The sequence below is a fragment of the Dermacentor albipictus genome, chromosome 2 (genome assembly GCF_038994185.2).
Source record: "Dermacentor albipictus isolate Rhodes 1998 colony chromosome 2, USDA_Dalb.pri_finalv2, whole genome shotgun sequence".
In the NCBI taxonomy this organism is placed as follows: Eukaryota; Metazoa; Arthropoda; class Arachnida; order Ixodida; family Ixodidae; genus Dermacentor; species Dermacentor albipictus.
The window spans coordinates 206,217,234-206,238,161 of record NC_091822.1 but is presented as its reverse complement, the minus strand read 5'-3'; the positions used below and the strand labels follow the sequence as shown (position 1 = coordinate 206,238,161).

Below are 20,928 nucleotides of genomic sequence, written 5' to 3'. Positions count from 1 at the left end.
CGAACATCTTTGGCACAAGTTGGTGCAGGGAAATTCTGCACAGCATGAACTTTAGCTGGGTCGGGGCGAATGCCTGACGAATCGACAAGGTGTCCGAGCATAGTTATTTGGCGGTGACCGAAGTGGCACTTGGACGAGTTGAGCTGTAAGCCAGCGGTGCGAAAAACAGAAAGAACAGATGAAAGTCTTTCAAGATGAGTCGCAAAAGTTGAAGAGAATACGATGACGTCATCCAAGTAGCAAAAACAGATGGACCATTTCAAACCACACAAGAGCATGTCCATCATCCTTTCAAAGGTTGCTGGGGCATTGCACAAGCCAAATGGCGTTACTCGGAACTGATATAGGCCGTCTGGTGTAACGAATGCGGTCTTTTCACGGTCCATGTCATCCACGGCAATTTGCCAATATCCAGAGCGAAGGTCTATAGATGAAAAATAAGTGGCACCGTGGAGACAATCCAGAGCATCGTCAATGCGGGGAAGTGGATACACAGCTTTCTTGGTGATCGTGTTTAGATGACGATAGTCAATGCAGAATCGCCAGCTGTTATCCTTCTTTTTGACGAGAACAACAGGGGACGCCCACGGACTGGGAGAGTGTTCAATAATCTCTTTGGCAAGCATCTTGTCAACCTCGCTCTGGATAACTTGTCGTTCAGAGGGCGACACCCGGTATGGGCGTCTGCGAACAGGTGCTGCATTGCCGGTATTTATCCGATGCGTCACGACCGTAGTTTGACGCTAATGGCGATCGTTCAGATCGAAAATGTCGGAGTAGGACTCCAGGAGGCCACGGAGCTGTGCGGCTTGTTGGGTGGAGAGGTCCGGTGCAATCATCTTTGTAAAGTCATCGGTCGGGGCTGATGCAGAAGGCACAGAATGAGCAGTGGTCGAAGACGACGCAACAGATAGAGCAGAAATGTGGCACTCGTGCGTTGGTGACAACGTGGCAAGAGACATGCCCCGAGGAACTACTTGCGGGCACTGTCCGAAATTTAGGATCAGAAGACATGTCTGATTGTCCGCGACAGAAACGATAGTGTGTGGGAAGGAGACATTGTGAGAAAGCAGGACTGACGTCGCGGGAGTGAGGACATAGTCTCCATCAGGTACAGGTGGGCTGGCTAAAACAGGGATTAAGGTTGCTGCAAGAGATGGCAGGCGTATAAAATCCGCAGAACAAAGCTGAGCTGGAGCTTGAGCAGGAAGGTCAATGGGAACAGGTAGGGGTAAGTCAAGTTGTACGACACCAGCGGAACAGTCAATCAGAGCAGAATGGGCGGACAAAAAGTCGAGTCCGAGGATCACATTGTGAGAGCAACGTTCAAGCACACTAAACAAAACGGACGTGTGGCGACCGGCGACACTGACACGAGCAGTACACATTCCAAGCACAGCCGGAGTTCCACCATCGGCGACCTGGAGCAGTCGAGTCGGAGCAGGAGTAAGTACCTTTTTCAAGCGCGTTCGAAGCTCTGCACTCATGATGGAAATTTGGGCTCCAGTGTCGATGAGTGCTGTAACGGGCAAACCATCCACGTCCACGTCCAGAAGGTTCCGATTAGTAGGCAGGGTCAGCAGAGGAATTTCAGGCCGGTGTTCTAGAGCAGCGTCACCTCCAGGAGCTGCCCCAGTTAGTTTCCCGTCAGAGAGCGGCGACGGTAAGCTGGGGATGGAGAGCGACGCAGCTGGGGCGAACGGGAGCGGCGACTATGTGGTGATGGCGATCGGCTGGTCGCGGTGGCTCGAGCGTTGTCAGGTGCGTCTTCAAGCTCGGTGTAGAGTGATGGCGGGCGAGGATTCAGTGGGGAGCGGCGGTAGGCGGGAAAGCTTGGTCGTGAGTGGGCTGGCCAGGAACTTCGACAGTGGCGAGAGATGTGGCCCACACGTCCACAGTAAAAACAGATGGGTCTATCGTCATGGGTGCGCCATTTGGCCGGGTCGCGATAGCTCGGATACGGACCGTATTGGCTCCGGTGAACATGGGCAGAGGCAGCAGACGAAGCAAAGTCAGGACGGCTGGCGGAGCAGATGGATGGAAGACCTACATTCGCAAGTTCTTGGCGAATGGCCATTGAATGAGTGACACAAGCGGCCGGGAATCGTCAAAGCACTGCGTCACAGGCGTGGCAGGAGACGCTGCTTCGATTTCTCGCCGAATGATACGGACGACGTTCTCGGAGGAGGTGGGCTCACGCGGTGGACAAATGTCTTTGCACGTCGACGAAGCTGCGGTATTAGGTAGACGCGTAAACTGTTGAACTATGCGGCGACTCTTTGCGTCTTCAAAGCAGCAACATTCGTTAATGATCTCATTGACCGTTGTGATGTTCTTATAAACAAGCAGGTTAAACGCGTCGTCCGCGATGCCTTTTAAGACGTGGCTGACTTTGTCTGCCTCTGCCATATTGTTATCTACTTTGCGGCAAAGAGCGAGGACGTCCTGGATATAGGCCACGTACGATTCAGTGGACGTCTGTACACGGGTCCCAAGGTCCTTCTTTGCAGCACGTTGGCGGCCGACGGGTTTGCCGAACAAATCCCTAAGCTTCTGTTTGCACTGGTCCCAACTCGTAATCTCTTCTTCATGTGTTTCGAACCAGACCTGTGCTGTTTTCTTGAGGTAGAATATTACATTAGCCAGCATAAGCGTGTTATCCCACCTGTTGTGTGCGCTGACCCGTTCATAATTCTGTAACCAGTCATTGACGTCAACGTTGTCAATCCCGGAAAACATGCCAGGGTCGCGAGGCTGGGCCAGGATGACCGTCGGGGGCGACGACAAGACCGCGGTTGAACTGTCTCCTTCGGAAGACATGGCGGCCAGGTTACGTTTGCTGCGGAGCTCCATCTTGCTCGATTACCCCGCACGTCCACCAATGATGTTACGGGAAGGAAGAAGCGCTCGTCTATTTACAGGTAGCTTTTAATGGCTGAGCCAACAAGCGTAGAGCATCGATCCTGCTAAAACACTTCTTCGGCGTCTCCAAGACCACCATCAGCGTCGTCTTCTTTCCACATTACCGACTGTCACAATATGATCACTTTTGTGAGATTTTGTGCAACTAGGCATCGGGTGCAGAGCAGCAGTGCTTCACGCATGCAGCAGCATTTCTCCAGTGCATGCCGTCACCCGCAGGTGCCAATGTGTCCCTTGCCAAGCGCGATAGTGATTGTATCTCTGATTGACTGCCATCTCAAGTGCCATAAACAACTCCATGTCAGTGGAACGTGCATTTCCTTTAATGTCTTTCCTTCCTTCATTTAATGTGCTTGATTTCATTTAATGTGCTTGATGCAAATATGTAATTAGTTTTTTTCTATATAATGAGAAAAATATTTTATAAAATTTTTCCCGACTGGCAAAAAATTTCTTGCAGTAAGAAATGTAAAATTTATGTGAAAATATGTCTGAATGTTCAAGGAGTGCAGTAAGCATTGTCTCATGTTTCTACCTATGTTCCATCCGAAGTTAAAAAGTTCAAAATTGTAACTTGACATGTGATATATATATATATATATATATATATATATATATATATACTTTTCTCAATATTTCAATAAGTTCCAAGGTGCAGGAATGTGGTATTATAGACTTACTGCACTCCCAGGGAGCTTAGCTATCAGATAAAGCAAAAATTATTAAAATTGGATTATTAGGCAAGTAACTATGCCTCCCGGAAAATTGCTGATTACCAAACTGCGGGAAACGGCCCAGAAGGTGCAAACGCAATGAATGAGAAAAAGCAGCGAGACAACTCTCATCTACTTGCACTTACAGACAAGGGCACAAGAGCCTCTGATTGACTGTCTGAGCAAGCGCTGCGGGCAGGCCAGGATAATTTTTTTTACAAGGGGGTTGTTGACGGCTCGCCCGACTGGCGCGGTCACGATTATAGTGTACTAGATTAGGGACAGCGGGTGGATGGAGCCGCGCTGCCGTGCTAAGCCACTTTTGGGATGTGTCGGCAAGTTTCCCCGCCGCCGCGAGGCAAAGTCAGCTTCTGAGGGCACTTTTGTGCCACTTGACGTTCTACATATAGGGAATCACCCCTATTTTTTTTTTCGATGTAAGCATGATTTTTTCCTATATATACTCATTGTAACTATACCCTGTTCAGAAATTCTTCGATGTACAGGATAATTCGATGTAAACGGGTTCAGTATAGTTGGATTCGACTGTATAACGATACAGATTGCGTATAACCACATGATGGATATAATGATCAGAATTTTGCCTTCTGAATGGCGTTTTCCATGCAGTATAATCCTGCAATTTGCATTCCTAAGTCCTGCTTAAATGAATCATGCTAAGACGAGGCAATGCCTTTGGCGACATGGGTTCATATCTGCCATCATTAAAGGGGCTGGGACACCAAATTTTGAGGCTATAAAAAGCGTGTTGTAGGCTGCTTCCATATGCAAGGACACCCAGAATGAGATATTGGACGCTGCAAACATTTCAAAATTTTAATTCAGCTCCAAAAAGTCATTAAAAACTCCTTCTCATAGTCGACACCCATCGCTAGCGCGCCAGTTACTACGTCACAGAGGAGGAACGAAAATATTGACGTCATAGCACACTAGCGCAAAAACGTGACGTATGATGAGTAGCGATGAAATGCCGATTACGAAGCCTGCTGAGCCGAGCGACCGAGCATAGCCTCCACTATGACCGAGCTACAGGCATATAGAAATCCTTTCTTAATGCAAAGAAGGGGTAAGGCGTGCAGACACGGACACAAGAGGAGAGAAGTGGACAACGCGAACGCCGCACGGCAGCCTGCGAACGGCAAACTGCGTGCGGCGAGTTGCCATGCGGACGGGCCTTTACACGTTATAGGGGTATTACTCAGGCTCGCGCGTGCGCACCTGACCCTTCTCTGGATTGCACAGCGCCGGCGGAGCGGCAGTCGCTCCCTAGCACTTCCGCAGCAGCCCTAGCAGTCAGAGCTGTGACCCCTAACCCGCGGTTCGCAGTGAGTTGCGACCACGGCGGGTTCAGGCCAGTGGGGACAGGGTGAGTCTCGACCTAAGGTGTTTATTCACCTTAGAGTACAATGATTCCAACAGACAACAACAGCCACAACACACACAAATACAACACAAAACAAAACCACAGCGGCGGAGCATTCCGCACGTCTGGGGTGAAACAAACTGCACAGTGTGGGAGCCACAAAAGAGGCTGATAAGAGTTCAGCTCACCCAAGTGGATCCGCGCTCGGGCCCTGGGGCGGTGAGTCGCACACAAAGGCCGGGCGCAACAGGGGGACGACGTGCGGCGGTCTCAGCGGCTGATTTGAGATGCGGCCTCTCGCAAGCTCTTCCGCCGTGAGACACACGTGCATCGGGGGAATAGCGCTTCTTCCCCGAGCGGCGGAGAGGAGTCTCCCCGGTTCCAAGAAAGGGAAAGGAGGGAACGGGGTGCCTTGGCTGCAGCGTCGCAACCAGGCGCGAAGAGCAGCGGGAGCGGCGAAGGTGCCCTCTCCCCGCTACCCTCCGCGAGCGAGCACGTGATTATCGCGTGATAACCCGGAGATATCGGGATGCGCGTGCGATCCCCACATCCCCCCCTCCTTAAAATAACCCTTTAGCCGCTAAGAGGCCGCCGTCACCTGAGGCTTTCCTGCGAGAGGGACATGCTACTCCAACAGCAACACGGTTTGAGTCCGTGTTAGTGAGGGAGCAGCTCTAGCTGCAGACCGTCGTCGTCGCCGTGTAGGCAGCCGTGAGCCAGGCCGGAACGTTGAAGGATGGTACGGAGCAGCTTGACAGCAGCGGGATGCAGTGGGAGGCAAGAAGGGCGCTGGGTCCAGGTCACCTTGCGTCTCGGCGGCGTCACCTGCCCAGTCGGACGTGCCGGGTCCGTGGTGGCGAAAGGGGTCCCTGGATTTTTTTTGGCTGCCTCGATTACGCTGACGCGATCCCCGAACCAGCCTCGAGATGGCGCAGGACAGCTGTCTTTTGGTGTTCCCGGGGTTCGTTGTCCTCTCTCGCGGGTTTCGGCACGCAAGGTCGGCAAAGGCGCGCCGACCCACCCCTGACGATGGCTTGCACCTCGCTGCGCAGCAGGGGTCCACTCTGTCCTTGCGGGCGAAGTCTACGCTCGGCCTTGAGGCTGGATGCTTGGTTGCGGGGCTTGCAACTCGGTGGCGGGATTCTGCGGCGCGGTTCGGCGAATTCTTCGCCGCTGCGACCATTCCGGACCGGATGTCGCCCGCTGCACCTCTCACCTCGCTGTTAGCCGCTGGAGGATCTTTTCTCGCCGCCTGTTGCCTGCACTGCGCTGCTGACTGCTTACGGCCTGCTCGTCCCCACCGGCAGTGGAAATGGTCTTTCCTTCTTGCTTGGTGATTGTTTCACGGCTCCCGACGGGCGGTCTGCTGCTGCGACAATTCTGTTAGCCCCTCTCGCTTCTTCCAAAGAGAAAGCGCGTGCTCGCTCTGGAAGCCTGCATGCTAGACATCGGAGGAGCATTCCGTCCGATATCGTGCACAATAAAATAGCCTCCGCGAACCGGACAGAGTTAGTTCTGCCGAGATCGCAAGTTATAATGCCGCACCGGGCTCGAACGTCGAGCCTTGCCACCCGATGCCGCTGCCTGCGGGCGCGGGAGAGCATTCTCCTCGGGCCACTCGTTCCCTCTGTCATAGTAGGGTTTGAGATCGCAGACATGCACCGGTCGGCTGATCGGTCTTAGCTTCAAGTCCGCCAGCCTGTACACGAGCGAAGAGACAGTCTCTCGCACCCGGTACGGTCCTGTCCATTTGGGCGCCAGAGAAGCTGAGAATTTCTTACTGGCGTCGCTCAGGACGTGATTCCGTCTCAACACCAGGTCGCCCACTTTGTAGTGAACTTCCCGATGAGAGCGGTCGTACTGCGCTTTCTGCTCGGCACGTGCAGTGCTCAGGTTCCGTCGCGCTTTTCGTAAAGCCTCCGTTACCTTCGCGCGCAGCCCAGTCGCATAATCGGCGCGTGCCGACGAAACAACCAGTTCCGTGCTGCTTCGTTCCTGTAGAGTAAGTTCTACCGGATTCAACAGCTCCCTCCCAAGGTTGAGGGTGGCGGGTGTATACCCAGTCGATCGATTCACTGTCGACCTGATAGCAAATCCAATTTCAGGAAGACAAGCGTCCCACTCATTGTGCGTCCCTGCAAATGCAACTAGCATGTGCTTGATGTTGCGGTTCACACGCTCAGTGGGATTCGCCTGGGCATGGTACGTGGTTGTTCTCCTGTGCTTAATGCCGAGAGCTGCACAGGAGTCCACGAAGAGTTTGGCAGTGAAGTAGGACGCATTGTCCGTTATCACCTGCTCAGGATAGCCAAATCGTGTAAACACCTCGATCAGCTTTCCCATGATCACGCGTGCCGTCAGCTTCCGTAGGGGGAACAGTTCCACCCACTTGCTGAAATGGTCTGTGACTACGAGAAGGAATCGGTTCCCGCTCGATGTCCTGGGGTAAGGCCCCATGACGTCACATGCCGCAATTTGCCACGGTGTTCGGCTATTGATCGGCTGCATGAGCCCGGGTGGGCGTCCACCACGCGGCTTCACGCGTTGGCACACGTTGCACGAGCGGGCGTAGCGCATCACATCCCGCTTCATTCCAGGCCAGGTAGCAAAGCGGCACAACTTCAGATAAGTCTTAGGGCCACTTGCATGCCCGGCCAGGCACGTATCGTGAAAGTAGCGTAAAAGTGCTCCTCTCAGCGTGCGTGGAATCACCGCTTTGAAGGACTCGTGTGTATCCTTCTCCGCGGGAATGTATCTCAGCAGGACGCCGTCAGAGTCTAGCAGGTAGGAATCCAACACGCTCACAGCATTACCAGCTGTTTCGGAGCGCCGCGCACCCACAGCAATACCAGCTGCGTCCATGTGCGCCGCGGCCGCGCCGCCGGGCTCCCGGAGCCCCTCAAACACTTTCTTACAAAATGGATCCTCCCGCTGTGCCTCTAACAGCTACTTTCTGCCGAACACGCTCCCCACTGAACTGACGCAGTCCAAGTGGTTCACGCTTTCGTCCTGAGAAGGGGGTTCATCCGCCCTTCCTTCGGGACCAGCGCCGTCGAGCATTGTAGCAGTTACTCTGCTCTTAGGCTGAGTCACTGAGGGGTCACGATGGGTATTAATGTTACCCCTCCTGACAACCTGAATCGTCGCAGGGGTTAGTCCGCTCTCAAGCTCAGTTTTGGGCGAGGTGAGTTGAGTAGTAATATTACTCTTCTCACAGTCAACGGCGCGCGCGAAAGTGCGTCTGCCACAACGTTGTTCTTTCCTCTCCTGTAGCGAACGGTAATATCGTATCGCTGCAGGAGAAGTGCCCATCGCGCGAGCCGGCCGCTCGGCTCTCCTAAGCGCCTAAGCCAAGGTAATGCCATATGATCGGTCTCAATTATGAATGGGACTCCATCAATATAGTAGTCAAACTTTTTGAGAGCGAAAATGATCGCCAGACATTCTTTTTCTGTCACAGAGTAATTTTCTCTGCGGGAGTCAAAGAGCGGCTGGCAAAAGCTACCGGGCGCAAGCTACCTTCGTGCTGTTGGAGCAAAACCGCTCCTAGGCCAAGGTCGCTGGCGTCCGTATGAATGACAAATTCTTTGTTCAAATCAGGTAGCCTTAACTCGGTGGTTTCCACGAGCGCGTTTACGAGGTTGCGCAGTGCCTCCTCTTGCTCGGGACCCCACCTCCACTGCTCACCTTTCCTCAACAGCATTGTCAAGGGAGCTTGCAGTGCAACGCAGTTTGGGATGAACTGTCGATAGAAATTCGCCAGCCCCAAAAAGCGCCTCAGTCCGCCTATGTCTTCCGGTGACGGGTAGTTCAATAATGCCTGAACCTTGTCATCACACGGTAGAAGGCGTCCGTTATCCAGTTTAAACCCCAGTAGCGTTACTCGTTTTGCTGCGATCTGGGTCTTGGTCGGGTTTAGCGTTATCCCCGCAGACCTCAGACGCTCCAACACGTCCCTGAGATGGCGTAAGTGCCCATCAAAGGTACGCGAGTATACCACAACATCGTCCAGGTAAGCAAGAGCGTGGTGCCACCTTGCGTCACCCAAGACACGGTCCATCAGGCGCTGGTAAGTCACAGGCGCACCGACAAGTCCGAATGGCATACGGGTAAACTGGAAAAGTCCCCTGTGACAAGTGAAGGCAGTCTTCTCTCGGTCACAGGGATCTACCTCCACCTGAAAGTATCCTCTGCTTGCATCGAGCGTGGTGAAGTACTTCGCTCCGCCAACGTTGGATACGATCGAGGGAATGCTAGGAAGCGGATATGCGTCCTTGCGTGTCACCTCGTTCAGGCGGCGATAGTCAACACAAAGGCGGGGCGTCCCATCCTTTTTAGGAACCAACACCACAGGAAAACCCCATGGGCTGTCCGATCTTTCAACAACGCCTGTATCGAGCAGTTCGTCCAGAGCGCTGTCTAGTGCTTTCCTCTTAGCCAAACTCAGCGGCCGAGGATTACACTTCCACGGAGAGGCGTCGCCTGTCTCAATTTTGTGCCTGTATAGCGTAGTGCAACCAGGCCGCTCTGTGAATACGGCATCATATTCAGTCAGAAGTGCTGAGAGGCGAGCCTTTTCTTCCCCCGACAAACTGCTTGAGTCGTCCAGCAGCGGGTGGTATCGTTCGCCCCTCACTGCGGCACAGTCTGCCACCGCAGCGGGGGTTATGGGCTTTGCGGGAGGGGAGCAGTTCCCCTCCGCGCCTCTTTTCTCAGCGCGGTTGGCCGGACGGCATTTCGACCCGGCCGGAACCGTTCTGAGGGACCTTTTCGGGCAATCGTTTGGTCAGTCTGCGCGCGAAGCATCATCGAACGAAGTTTTCTCTGACGCTCTTTGAAATGAAACGAAAGGTTTCAGGGTGCCACATGCTCGCTCCCTATATCCTCCGTTGCAGACGTCAATAACAATGCCCGTCTTGGCGAGGAAGTCTCTACCAAGAATTATAGGAACCGACATGCCGGGAAGGTGAGCTAGGCGCTGTCGCCTCACCCGTTTCTCCCACCGCACCACAAGCCTAGCAGCACAGCTCGCGTGTGCTGTGCCGCTGGCCAGTCGGAAGGTCACATTACTCTCTCTCAGTCGGATAGCGCTCCGACGGAGATGTTCACACACCTCGTCGCCAAATAGTGAAGCGCTTGCTCCTGTGTCTAACAGCGCAAAAAACCTGCGCCGGGCGACTGTAACCTCTATGAGCGGCACTGGCATGTCGTTGGGCAATCCAAAACGACAAGCCAGCGGGGCAAGGAGTTCATGTGTCTCACTTCGCACTGCTTTAACCGCCGCCGGCCATGCAGCATTGCTCACCGGCGGCCCTGCTCGTTTCCCGAAAGCGGGTGCTCTCGGTTCGCAGGCTGTCTACAATCCCGGGCGAAGTGCCCCGGCTGGTTGCACCGATAACAGAGGAGAGCCGGCCTTTGACGGGCTTGGCGTCCAGTGCCTCGCGCCGTTTGACCATTGTTCCTCTCTATCGACTGCTCCCTTGCAGGCACGCTCTGCTCTCGCATCATCGAGCCGGCATATCGACCACGATTCTGCATACCTCGGCCATCGGCAGCGCATGCTGCACGCATGGCATAAGTGTACGGATCGAGAGCCCGGTCAGATAAGCCCCAACCGTTTCTCAGTTGTCCGTCACTGAAAGCAACAACACCATCTCCACCGGAACGAGTGCGAAAAGTGTCCCCGTTCCACGCGCATCGCGGCTCAAGTGCCCTCGACGCTGGGGGTGGAGGTCGGTATGAGCGCAAGGCGAGTATGTCCGCCTGTATGCGCTTTGCCTCCGAGGCCAGCTCATCCAAATCCCTGAACTTGCTGCCTCTTAGATACGCTGCGAAGGTGGGATGGGCTTGTCGTGTGACTCTCTCCACCTTATCGCAGTTCGGAGCGGTAGGGTCAGCGGTACGATAAAGTTCGTCCATCGCCCTGACGTACTCGAGCAAGGATTCGTCCGGATGCTGAGTACGTAGCTCCAACTCGCGCCGCAGACGACGCTCGTAATCTGCGGGCAGGAATTCCTCGCGTAAGGCCGCTCGGAACTCAGCCAGCGTGCTAGACCGGTAGCCAGTAAGCCGGAACCAGCGGGCAGCGTGATCAGTTAACGACACTGGTATGACGCGTTCCAGTATCTCGCCATCGGACAGCCCCGTTGCGCGCTGGTAAGTCAGCACGCGATCGAGGTATTCGTTGACGCTAACTGAATCATGATACCCGCTGTAGGTGGGTAAGTCCACCCTCACTCTCGGTCTAGCAGCGGCTGCAGATGTCAGCAGAGTGTTCTGCACGGCACCTGTCAACTTCTCAATCAAGCGCATCGCATCCTGCAACAGCGCCTGTTGAGGCTCGCTCTGGCCAGTAATGCCTGGCACAGGAGCAGAATGCGTCGAGCAAGTATGCCGCAGTGGCTCCATGCTCTCCGCAAACACTGGCGAAGGGTCCGGCGTAATGTGCCTCACGCCTTCAAGGGTACATCCTGCCGGAGAGAGCGCCTCGTGTGTAGCGCTACCCTCTTCGAAGCTTATCAAATTCCCAGGGCTAATGTTCGCCGCAGGGCATGACTGAGCGGTAGCAGTTACCACCGCTTCGAATTGTTGCCTGTTGGTAGCAACCTGCGACAGCGTATACAACGGCTGTAAATCAGCCCCGTATGCTGCCATGGTTCGTTCGTGCAGTGGCAGTCACTCACACAAACAGACTCAACCTGTCACACCTCTGGCCCCACGTTGGGCGCCAAATATAGGGGTATTACTCAGGCTCGCGCGTGCGCACCTGACCCTTCTCTGGATCGCACAGCGCCGGCGGAGCGGCAGTCGCTCCCTAGCACTTCCGCAGCAGCCCTAGCAGTCAGAGCTGTGACCCCTAACCCGCGGTTCGCAGTGAGTTGCGACCACGGCGGGTTCAGGCCAGTGGGGACAGGGTGAGTCTCGACCTAAGGTGTTTATTCACCTTAGAGTACAATGATTCCAACAGACAACAACAGCCACAACACACACAAATACAACACAAAACAAAACCACAGCGGCGGAGCATTCCGCACGTCTGGGGTGAAACAAACCGCACAATGTGGGAACCACAAAAGAGGCTGATAAGAGTTCAGCTCACCCAAGTGGATCCGCGCTCGGGCCCTGGGGCGGTGAGTCGCACACAAAGGCCGGGCGCAACAGGGGGACGACGTGCGGCGGTCTCAGCGGCTGATTTGAGATGCGGCCTCTCGCAAGCTCTTCCGCCGTGAGACACACGTGCATCGGGGGAATAGCGCTTCTTCCCCGAGCGGCGGAGAGGAGTCTCCCCGGTTCCAAGAAAGGGAAAGGAGGGAACGGGGTGCCTTGGCTGCAGCGTCGCGGCCAGGCACGAAGAGCAGCGGGAGCGGCGAAGGTGCCCTCTCCCCGCTACCCTCCGCGAGCGAGCACGTGATTATCGCGTGATAACCGCGTGGCCGCTCCGGAGATATCGGGATGCGCGTGCGATCCCCACAACGTTTGAGTGTAACATTAGCCGGCCGACTCCGAAAGGGACCAGGATATGCAGCGTTCGTGTTGTCCGCTTCTCTCCTCGCATAGTCGCATAGTTCGGCAGCTTGGAGCGGTCTCTCGTTCGCTTGGCCTTTCTCAATCTGAGGGCCCGTCCACAGTACCGACACGGAAACTCGCCGCACGCCGTTTGCTGTTCGTGGGCCCCCGTGCGACGGCGGTTTTGCTCGCGAACGGCGAGATTTCCTTGCCGTAGAGAGGACGGGCCCGGGACCCACTTGTGCGGCGGCCGTACGGCGAAGCGGCCAATCAGCGACCGAGGAGTGGTCACTCTGGCACTGACGGCAGCTTCACCGCCTCTGATCTTTCGGCGCCGCCGATATCGTCGCTAGGCCTTTTCCGGTTCATTTCAAAGCTAAAGCTTACGGCGTTTCGGAATGAATCACCGACTCCCACAAGCCCCAATATCTTCTTACCGTTGTTGTTGCTCTTCACAATAATTATAATAATCGCGACATGCACTTCGAATCTCCAGTTGTTGACCTTTGCTGGCAGAGCACGCGTGTGCGCGAGCAGACGACGCAGCATAGTTTTCCGTCACTATTTTTTGTGGCCCACGTGACCAAGCCATGTTGCGCTTCCTCCTCTGTGACGTCATAGCATCCCCCGGAGCCCAGAAACCGAAATCGAAATCGCTCGGTATAATTATGCTATTAATAAATTATTTATCGGATATATATGAATCCCGTTGTGTGTATCGTGCTCCCTGAAGCATGACGAAACGTTTGAATCAACAAACGCATGAACGAAAATTTTGATGTCTCCACCCCTTTAACTGCATGCATGCTGATTGCAAAAAACCATGAAGAGCATTGTTAGTTGGTACAGGGGGCCACAAGATGGTGCCACTCACCTCCTGTCCGCGTTGCCCACGATAGAGCTATGCGCATGAGGAGAAAGAAAAAAAAAAGAATGTGAGAAACGATGCAGTGCCTGCTGTTTGCCCCCTTCTTAGCGAATGCGGAACTGCGCCGCGGCAGCGAACAGCCCAGTTTATAGAAGATGGTTCCGACAAAGCACAATGTTCTGTTGCTTGAGATGAAGTTGCAAATTTGGCAATACTCAAAGTGTGAGCTCACGCTGGAGCGTTACAATCATAATGGCTGCAGCCAGGGGCCATGGCAATCCACGGAAAAGGTGGGCTTTGTGCGCCTGGGTTAACCAGCATGGTGGAAGCCGTTGACACTTGAGCTTGCTGTTACTGACGACGAAACAGGTGGTGCTTTGATAGAGAAATTTCTGAGTGCAGATAGTGCTTTCTCGTTATGCGAAGAGATCTCCAACGAGGCGATTGTTGTCACTACAGACAGTGGCATTGTGCAGTGGGGGCAACGAGATTGACAGTGACCCGTCTTTGACACCGAAACAGATGTTCGCGCGAAGTGCACTGCTGTCGATCGAGTCACTGATTGATTGCATGCAAGCTAAATTATTGCCACTAGGGGTCACGCAGCAGCTGGACACCGCACTTGTGAACCTGAAAGTCCCGCAATAGCAAGTGTGGATTTCTGTTTCAGCATGCCGAACGCTTAATACACTGCTTAGAAGTGGAAATAACTATATTATTTTTTACAGTACGCTTTATACAGTGTGTATTTTTTAGCGCAAGTGGCAAATTTTGTTTGAGCTGCAAAGGTATGTTCGGCAGCCTTTTATGTTTTTTATGGCAGTCCAGATATAACGATGATCGCTTATATAGGTTGGATCTTGCGTTCCTCTTGGCATCGTTATAAGTGGACTGCACTGTACAATAACTCTAAGCAGTAGTAAATCTCCATGCCACCCATGGGTTGTGCCACAGTACTTGAGCAGAGTGCAAACAAAGATAGCCTCAGGCAGGATCCCTGAGACAATGGTGGGAATGCTGTTACAATTGCTCCAATCTGCTACATTTTGTTAGAGCTGCTACAAAGCAGCTCAAGGACGAACCACGCAGCGCATTGTCGGAGGCCGCGGTGAAGAGGAATTGTGGTGAATGTTGGCGGCGTTCGCCACTATCTTACACGAAATGTGCCATCCTATCTCCTGCCTAAATGAGCTAAGTGATCACTGAGCTAATCCAATCAAACACGTGCTCGCGCATGTTTGCTGTCAGCCATTTAGAAACTCTATGCTCCATGTTTCGAGAATCATACGTAGTGTTGCGCCCATAGGTCGGCACACGGCTGAGCCCAAGGTCGTGGGATGGATCCCTTCTGTCGGGGCAGAATGGAAACACTGAAACATTGAATTGAACTGAAACACTGACTGACTGAATGACTGAAAAACGCTCAGTTATTGTACATTAGGTTCTCTGAGGAACTGCTGGAGTTCAAAAATTCAGTGTTGCACTACGGCATTGCTCAGAATCAGGTTCTGGTTTCGGCATGTAAAATGCCATAATATTAAGTTGACTGCCTTATCACAAAGTGTGCACTCGTGTCTGTCTTGTCGACAGACCAGAAGCAAATGTGAGACCTGCTACTGAGATCATGGATAGCACTTTTCTATTGAGCACCGCACTTCGACAGTTGAATGCAGCATAGGAGCAGATACTAGTGATGTGTAGCAGCCACACACTTGAAAAACTGAAACAAATCTGGTTCTTTGCTTCTAAGCATCCAATTTTTTAGAATTTAGCATGACAAAGCATTTTATTCTTTAAAGTAGGGTAATAGCTTCGAATTGTCACTGTGCATACTGTTAACTATTGTGCTTTTATGCTGCAGTGTGTGTGACAAGCATGAAAGTAAGCAGCAAGCTAGTTATGTAGTTATGCTGCCAAGGTGGGAGGGCATTTGGGCACCCTGTTTTTGTGCTGGTGTCGTACATGAGGCATTGCATCACTCTTGCAGGTGATGCATGACATTTTGGACATGATGCCTGAGGGCATCAAGCAAAACAAAGCCCGCACGATCCTGCAACACCTGTCTGAGGCGTGGCGCTGCTGGAAGGCCAACATTCCATGGAAGGTGGGTGTGATGAGCAAGAAAGTGTCTCAGCATGTTTGGCCTCTCTGGCTCGCACAAGTCACACAACACATTTTCTCTTTGTAGTCACATGCAGATCACAAAAGACATAGCCACATTCAAGTATCTTTCACCAGGTTTGGGCAATGAAAACATGCAACAAACATCATGTGTAGATCACACGGTGAGGTCTGGGGCTTCATACTGTTTACCTAATGGGCACGCCACTAAAACAGCTGCAAAATTGATTTACGATTTTGCTAGGCATGAACTGCGAAAGACATAAGTGAAACCTCGTTAAACCGTACCTGCTTAAGGGGGGACCTTGCACTTGAAAACTTTCTTTTTTAATTCTTGATCGATTTTGATGAAACTTTCTGAGTTTATGTTTTTCAATGTGCTAGCTTTAAATATATATCCAGTTTTCTTGCAGAGTAAAGAACTTTTCAAAAATTTAAGAAATTCAGCTTTATTGCATAATTTGCTTGGAGGTGAGCTATCTACCAAACTATACATGGCATCATATCAACATACGAAAAGGATGTGAAACTAATGAAGAGTGCAAATAAGCTATTATGGTGTGCTAACCCGATCTTACATCAAATGAGAACATTGCAAACTTCAGTGAAAGAAATCCATCCAACTGCTAAAAAAGGAAACATGTCTTATTAAAAATTGTTCTAATAAATGCAACAGTGTTTTGCAGTGCAGTGTTACAACAGTTAATAAATGCAACAGTAATTTTGTTAATTTTAGTGAACTGGATCATATTTAATAGCATTTTTCAGTTTTTCTGCTGATTGCAAATATATAATTATATTTTGTATATCTGCATTAGAACAAATCATGCGAAGTTTTTAATACAGAAATTCAGTGTATTTCTTACGGGACTTTTCAAAAACTTTGTCAAAAGCAACAACAAAGTACACAGCCAGAACTCCAGAAAGTAGCTCTAGCTGGTGATACTATTTTTATTGTGCTCATTGCAGTTCTAATGCGAAAAAAAAAAACAGATGTAAACATGATTGCAATATTCTTGCTCATTTTCGTTTATAATTAGTGACAATTAGAATTTAGCCAACAGCTTTAGAAATGAATAAATATCATCACTGGCTAGATCCATTTGACACGAATATATTGATACGAAGCATTTTGCTGGTACTTAGAAAGAACATATGAAGATCCCCCATGAGGCAGTGTGTGGTGTCCAAGACGCAAAGAAAAACAAATTTGGAGTTTCAGTTCATTGTAACCTTGAATGGCCTAACAATATGGCCAAATTAATTGCATTACTATGTAGCCCTGTCTTTCCGCAACAAATTCAAGACATATATGTTCACATTGTGCAAAAATAAAACTGAGGTATTGGTTGCAACATCATGCATAGTCGTTCAAAGCAGTGCCAGAAAGCTAGCACCACGTGCTTCACATTTCTACTTTAAAAGAGAAGAAAGGGGGTTAACTGTGGGGCCCGATTTTTATTAGTAATAGCATAAGAAGCCAACTAACACTGACACCGAGGACAACACAGGGGAAATTACTTGTGCTTAATAAATGAACTAAAGAAACGATAAATTAATGGAAATGAAAGTTGATGAAAATACAACTTGCCGCAGGTGAGGAACGATCCCACAACCTTCGCATTTCGCGAAATGTGAAGGTTGTGACACCCAGCAGCCTGAGTTCGTTCTAACCAACTACAGTCGCCGACCGGTTTTCCGGACACCAAAAATTCGCACATGCCCGATTATTCGGTCAGCTGCGCGGCACCGCCATTCTCCCCATAGACCATAATGTATAACAACTGCCGAAAGTTCGGACACCTTGCCACCTCTCGTCTGATTTTTCAGACACTCCTTGAGCCAACTCGGTCGACAGCACCATGCACTGACTCTAACCGGTGCATGGTTCGACTTGCTGAACGCCATTTTTGTTTTGAACGGAGCTTCCTTGCTGCTCACGAAGTGGCGCTACTGGAAATCCCCGCTCATCATCATTGTTTCTGCCTAGTTCGATAGAGTGGCTCTGCAGCAGTTCCGCTTTCAGCTTAGTAAGCCATGTCAGGACAATCCAGCAAGCTGATTTGTTTCTTCGCGCACGACGCTGCGAGCAGACCGCGTTTTTTCGTTTGTGTGACTGGTGTCGGCACGGTGGTGTTTGCTTTGTGTGCTGTGTCTAGGTTTCGGTGATCCAACGCGGCATACGGAAACATCGCCTCAAGTCTCTAATGGCACCGACAGTGCCCGCGCAGACTGCACTGCGGAGTGCCGGCAAGCGGGTGCCGGGAGATTTGTCGCCTTTTGATGTGCTCCCTACCGACGCGGAAAATGTTCTGCCGAGACTTGCTCAGTGGTTGCATTGCGATTCCGGACACCGCCTCATTGACAGTTTCACAGGTGCTGACACTGCTGTACTGACACGCGCAAAACTCGACGACGGCGAGATCATTCGTCAGGTTTCTGTTGCACCGTCGGACGATGACCGAGTCAGAAGTTGACGTACCATGTGCTACGCTGCCGTCGCATGCGGAGCGTGTACTAGCAGTGACTGTGCTTTCAGCCGCCTATAGTGACCGTACGACCCTCTCCGAGATTCAGGCTTATCTGATTGCGCGTAAAGGGAACAGTGTGCAACGGCGCACTCACGATTTCTTCAAGCCTACTACCAAGCCCGAATAAGTGCATGGAAATAAAGGATTTCATTTTTTTTTCTTAATCTGCTTTTTTGGACACCTGTTTATTCGGACATTTCCGCAGTCGCCGTGAGGTCCGAATAAACGGTCGGCGACTGTATGTGGCATCGGGACATTGTAGTAAGCAAGTTATTTCACCGTGAGAAACATACAATAGTTGACGGTGCAGCAGCATCTCATTGTTATAACCAATACATTATTAAAACCGGTATCGTCATAGGTGGGTTGGACTGTATTGAAAGAAAGTTAGGAAAAAAAATGGCATGAAAAGCCATCAGTACGCACTAGGTATAATTCATGGCCGTTTTGCCGTTGCCGGTCGACGACATAGTATGCACTGCAAGTACGTTCATGTTGAAAAGATTACACGTTTTCGGGCCTTCAATTCCCCGCGAGCTCCATCTCGACGCAACTGAACTGCAGTTCTCACAAACCAGTCAGTTTAGTAGCAGGACTGCAATCCTGATCGCTTCGCACCAGCTACGCAGAACCACTACAAGTGTACGTGAATACGCCAAGAAGATTGTTCACTGCTGCAAGTCCGACGTCAGCGTATGGAGCAGCGGGCTTCGCAACCGAGGCTGCTGCACTATCAGCAGTCGGATCTTCAAGAAAACTCCAAGTCCCCTTCGTGGCTGTTGTAGATGCAATTTGGTCGAGCATAGCTTGCTCATGTGCTCATATCGTAGCCACGTCCTCTTCAGTTACGACAGCCGTGTTCAATTTGTGCGTGAGTGTAACTAGCCTGTGGATATACGTGATCCGACAGAGCAGTTCAGGTGTGTGTTTGGTGGCGGTACAACTTCAGTGGCGAGCTGCCGGGTACCCTGTGCTGACTGCGACGACAGACTCGCTTTCGAAAGTTTATTGCGTCTTGCACATTTCCACCCGTAACAATTCTTCGAATAAAACTGTCGGACTTCCCGCATATTTAGCGTCGCCGACGTCTCGGTGACATTTTTGGTGTGCGAAGTGAAAAAAACACTGCATGTTTTTGCCCTTTCATGGATTTTACTCTGAGTTCTGTTTTTGACAGGTAAGGGGCAATCTCATGCTATTTCGGTTCAGCAGTACCGTATTTACACGATTGTAAGTCCACTCGAATGTAAGTTGCCCCCCCCCCCCCCCCCCTATATCGCTTGTGCGGGGAAAAAAGAAAAGAGCATACCCGAGGGCGCATTCGATAACAAAAATTTATTAGTAGCAGGCATGGCCACTGGACTACACGTCTTCACTTTGTGAGGTCACTGGGCTGATGCCAGGTGGCATAGAATCGCAGGCACGAGACGGCAGGCAACGGTGTGTGGCGGGGAGGGAGAGCATGGAATGCGCATGTGTACGGTCGGCATGCAGGGTGCGCGCAACAACGAACTGAGCGAGTGAAGTAATCCCAAGCTGTGTGCAGTGCCACGGGGCGGAACCTGAAAGAAATGGCGAAGGCAACCAGCCTTATCATGGAACACGCTTGGTATTGCCTGCACTACAAGCCATCGCCACCGCTTGTATCACACGAGCAGCAGCTGATTTGGCCCTCGTCTATTCATCTCCGCACACCACTGGAACACCCAACCTAACTCTTCTGGCCTAGCGACGAGAGTGGCAGCTGCAGCCTGCGGCAGTTTCGGCTTGTGAGTGCGGTCAGCAATGCTTCACGCTGGAGCCCTGGAAGGGAACCCCTCACCTGTGCCGTTGACTCGCACGCCGAACACATGGGGCAACTACACTTTGGTACCGCAACAGCTCGAGAGAGCGCCTCAGAACTTCAGGTTTCAAGCGATGCAAGATATCCTGCGATTTGAGCCGCCAAACCGTGTATCACGTACCATGTAAACGTATCACGTGTCGGCAATGTGGTGGTTTTGGCCACATTGCACATCAATGCACTACTGCTAAACCACGCAGCCAACCTCGCTGTTTTCACTGCAATTCCCTGGGCCACCGACAAGCAGATTGCTTGGGAAATGGACGAGTGTAGCGGCTTCTCCGGCCGAGGTCTACGCGACATCCCTGCAAGTGCTCGCAACAGCCAGAAATGAGGAACCACTGCTTGAACTGTTGATTGGTAACAGTGTCGTTTATGCACTCATGGACACTGGGGCAAGCGTGAGCTTAATAAGTAGCAGTGCCATCGCAGCGGCCAAGTGCACTGGAGCCACCTTCAGGGAAGAAGCACAAACCCTGAGGCTTGCTCAAGGCTGGTCACAAACTGCACAATCGGTTCGCTGTTCGGCAAGGTGGGCCAGGAAGCAGCGTTTTCTTCTTCTGCCAGAGCTGTTTCACAGTGTTGTCCTTGGGCAAATTTTCTTCAGGTGGCAGGTATTTTTCTCCACATGGGCCTTTGTGGATGGTCACTGCACTCTGACCCATATGCACTCGTCAAATTTAAAAGGGCACCGAAGCGGCCATGTGCATCTGATGCAGGACACCGACCCTTGTCAGTCTGTAAGACAGCGTTGCTATGCGATAAGCAAGATCAAGAGCCCTGTGATAACTTGGCCAGCTCTCTATAGGCACTTTATGCAGATGTGCACGATGTATGCCACAATACCGCCGAGAGTGGCGAGTGTAGTCTAGAGAACCTTCGGGAGGAGCAGAAGTAGAAACTTAATAACATCTTTGCAGACCATAACCATATTTTTACCACGTTGCACATCCCTGGTGGTTCACAAAGTAGACACAGGCAGCCACCCACCGGTTAGATGCAAGCTGCGCCCACTTAACAGCCAGAAGAGAGAACTTCTT

At 51.7% G+C, this 20,928-nt stretch overlaps 1 protein-coding gene across 1 annotated transcript in view; it reads left to right on the top strand.

The window, feature by feature from the left end:
* The window catches only part of Prp8 (pre-mRNA processing factor 8), a 397,724-nt gene that overhangs the window by 161,520 nt on the left and 215,276 nt on the right, over window positions 1-20,928 (top strand). Inside the window, exon 13 of the mRNA XM_065433711.2 lies at window positions 15,381-15,497. Coding sequence (XP_065289783.1) covers window positions 15,381-15,497 — 117 coding nt within the window. The remainder of the gene's footprint in view (window positions 1-15,380; window positions 15,498-20,928) is intronic.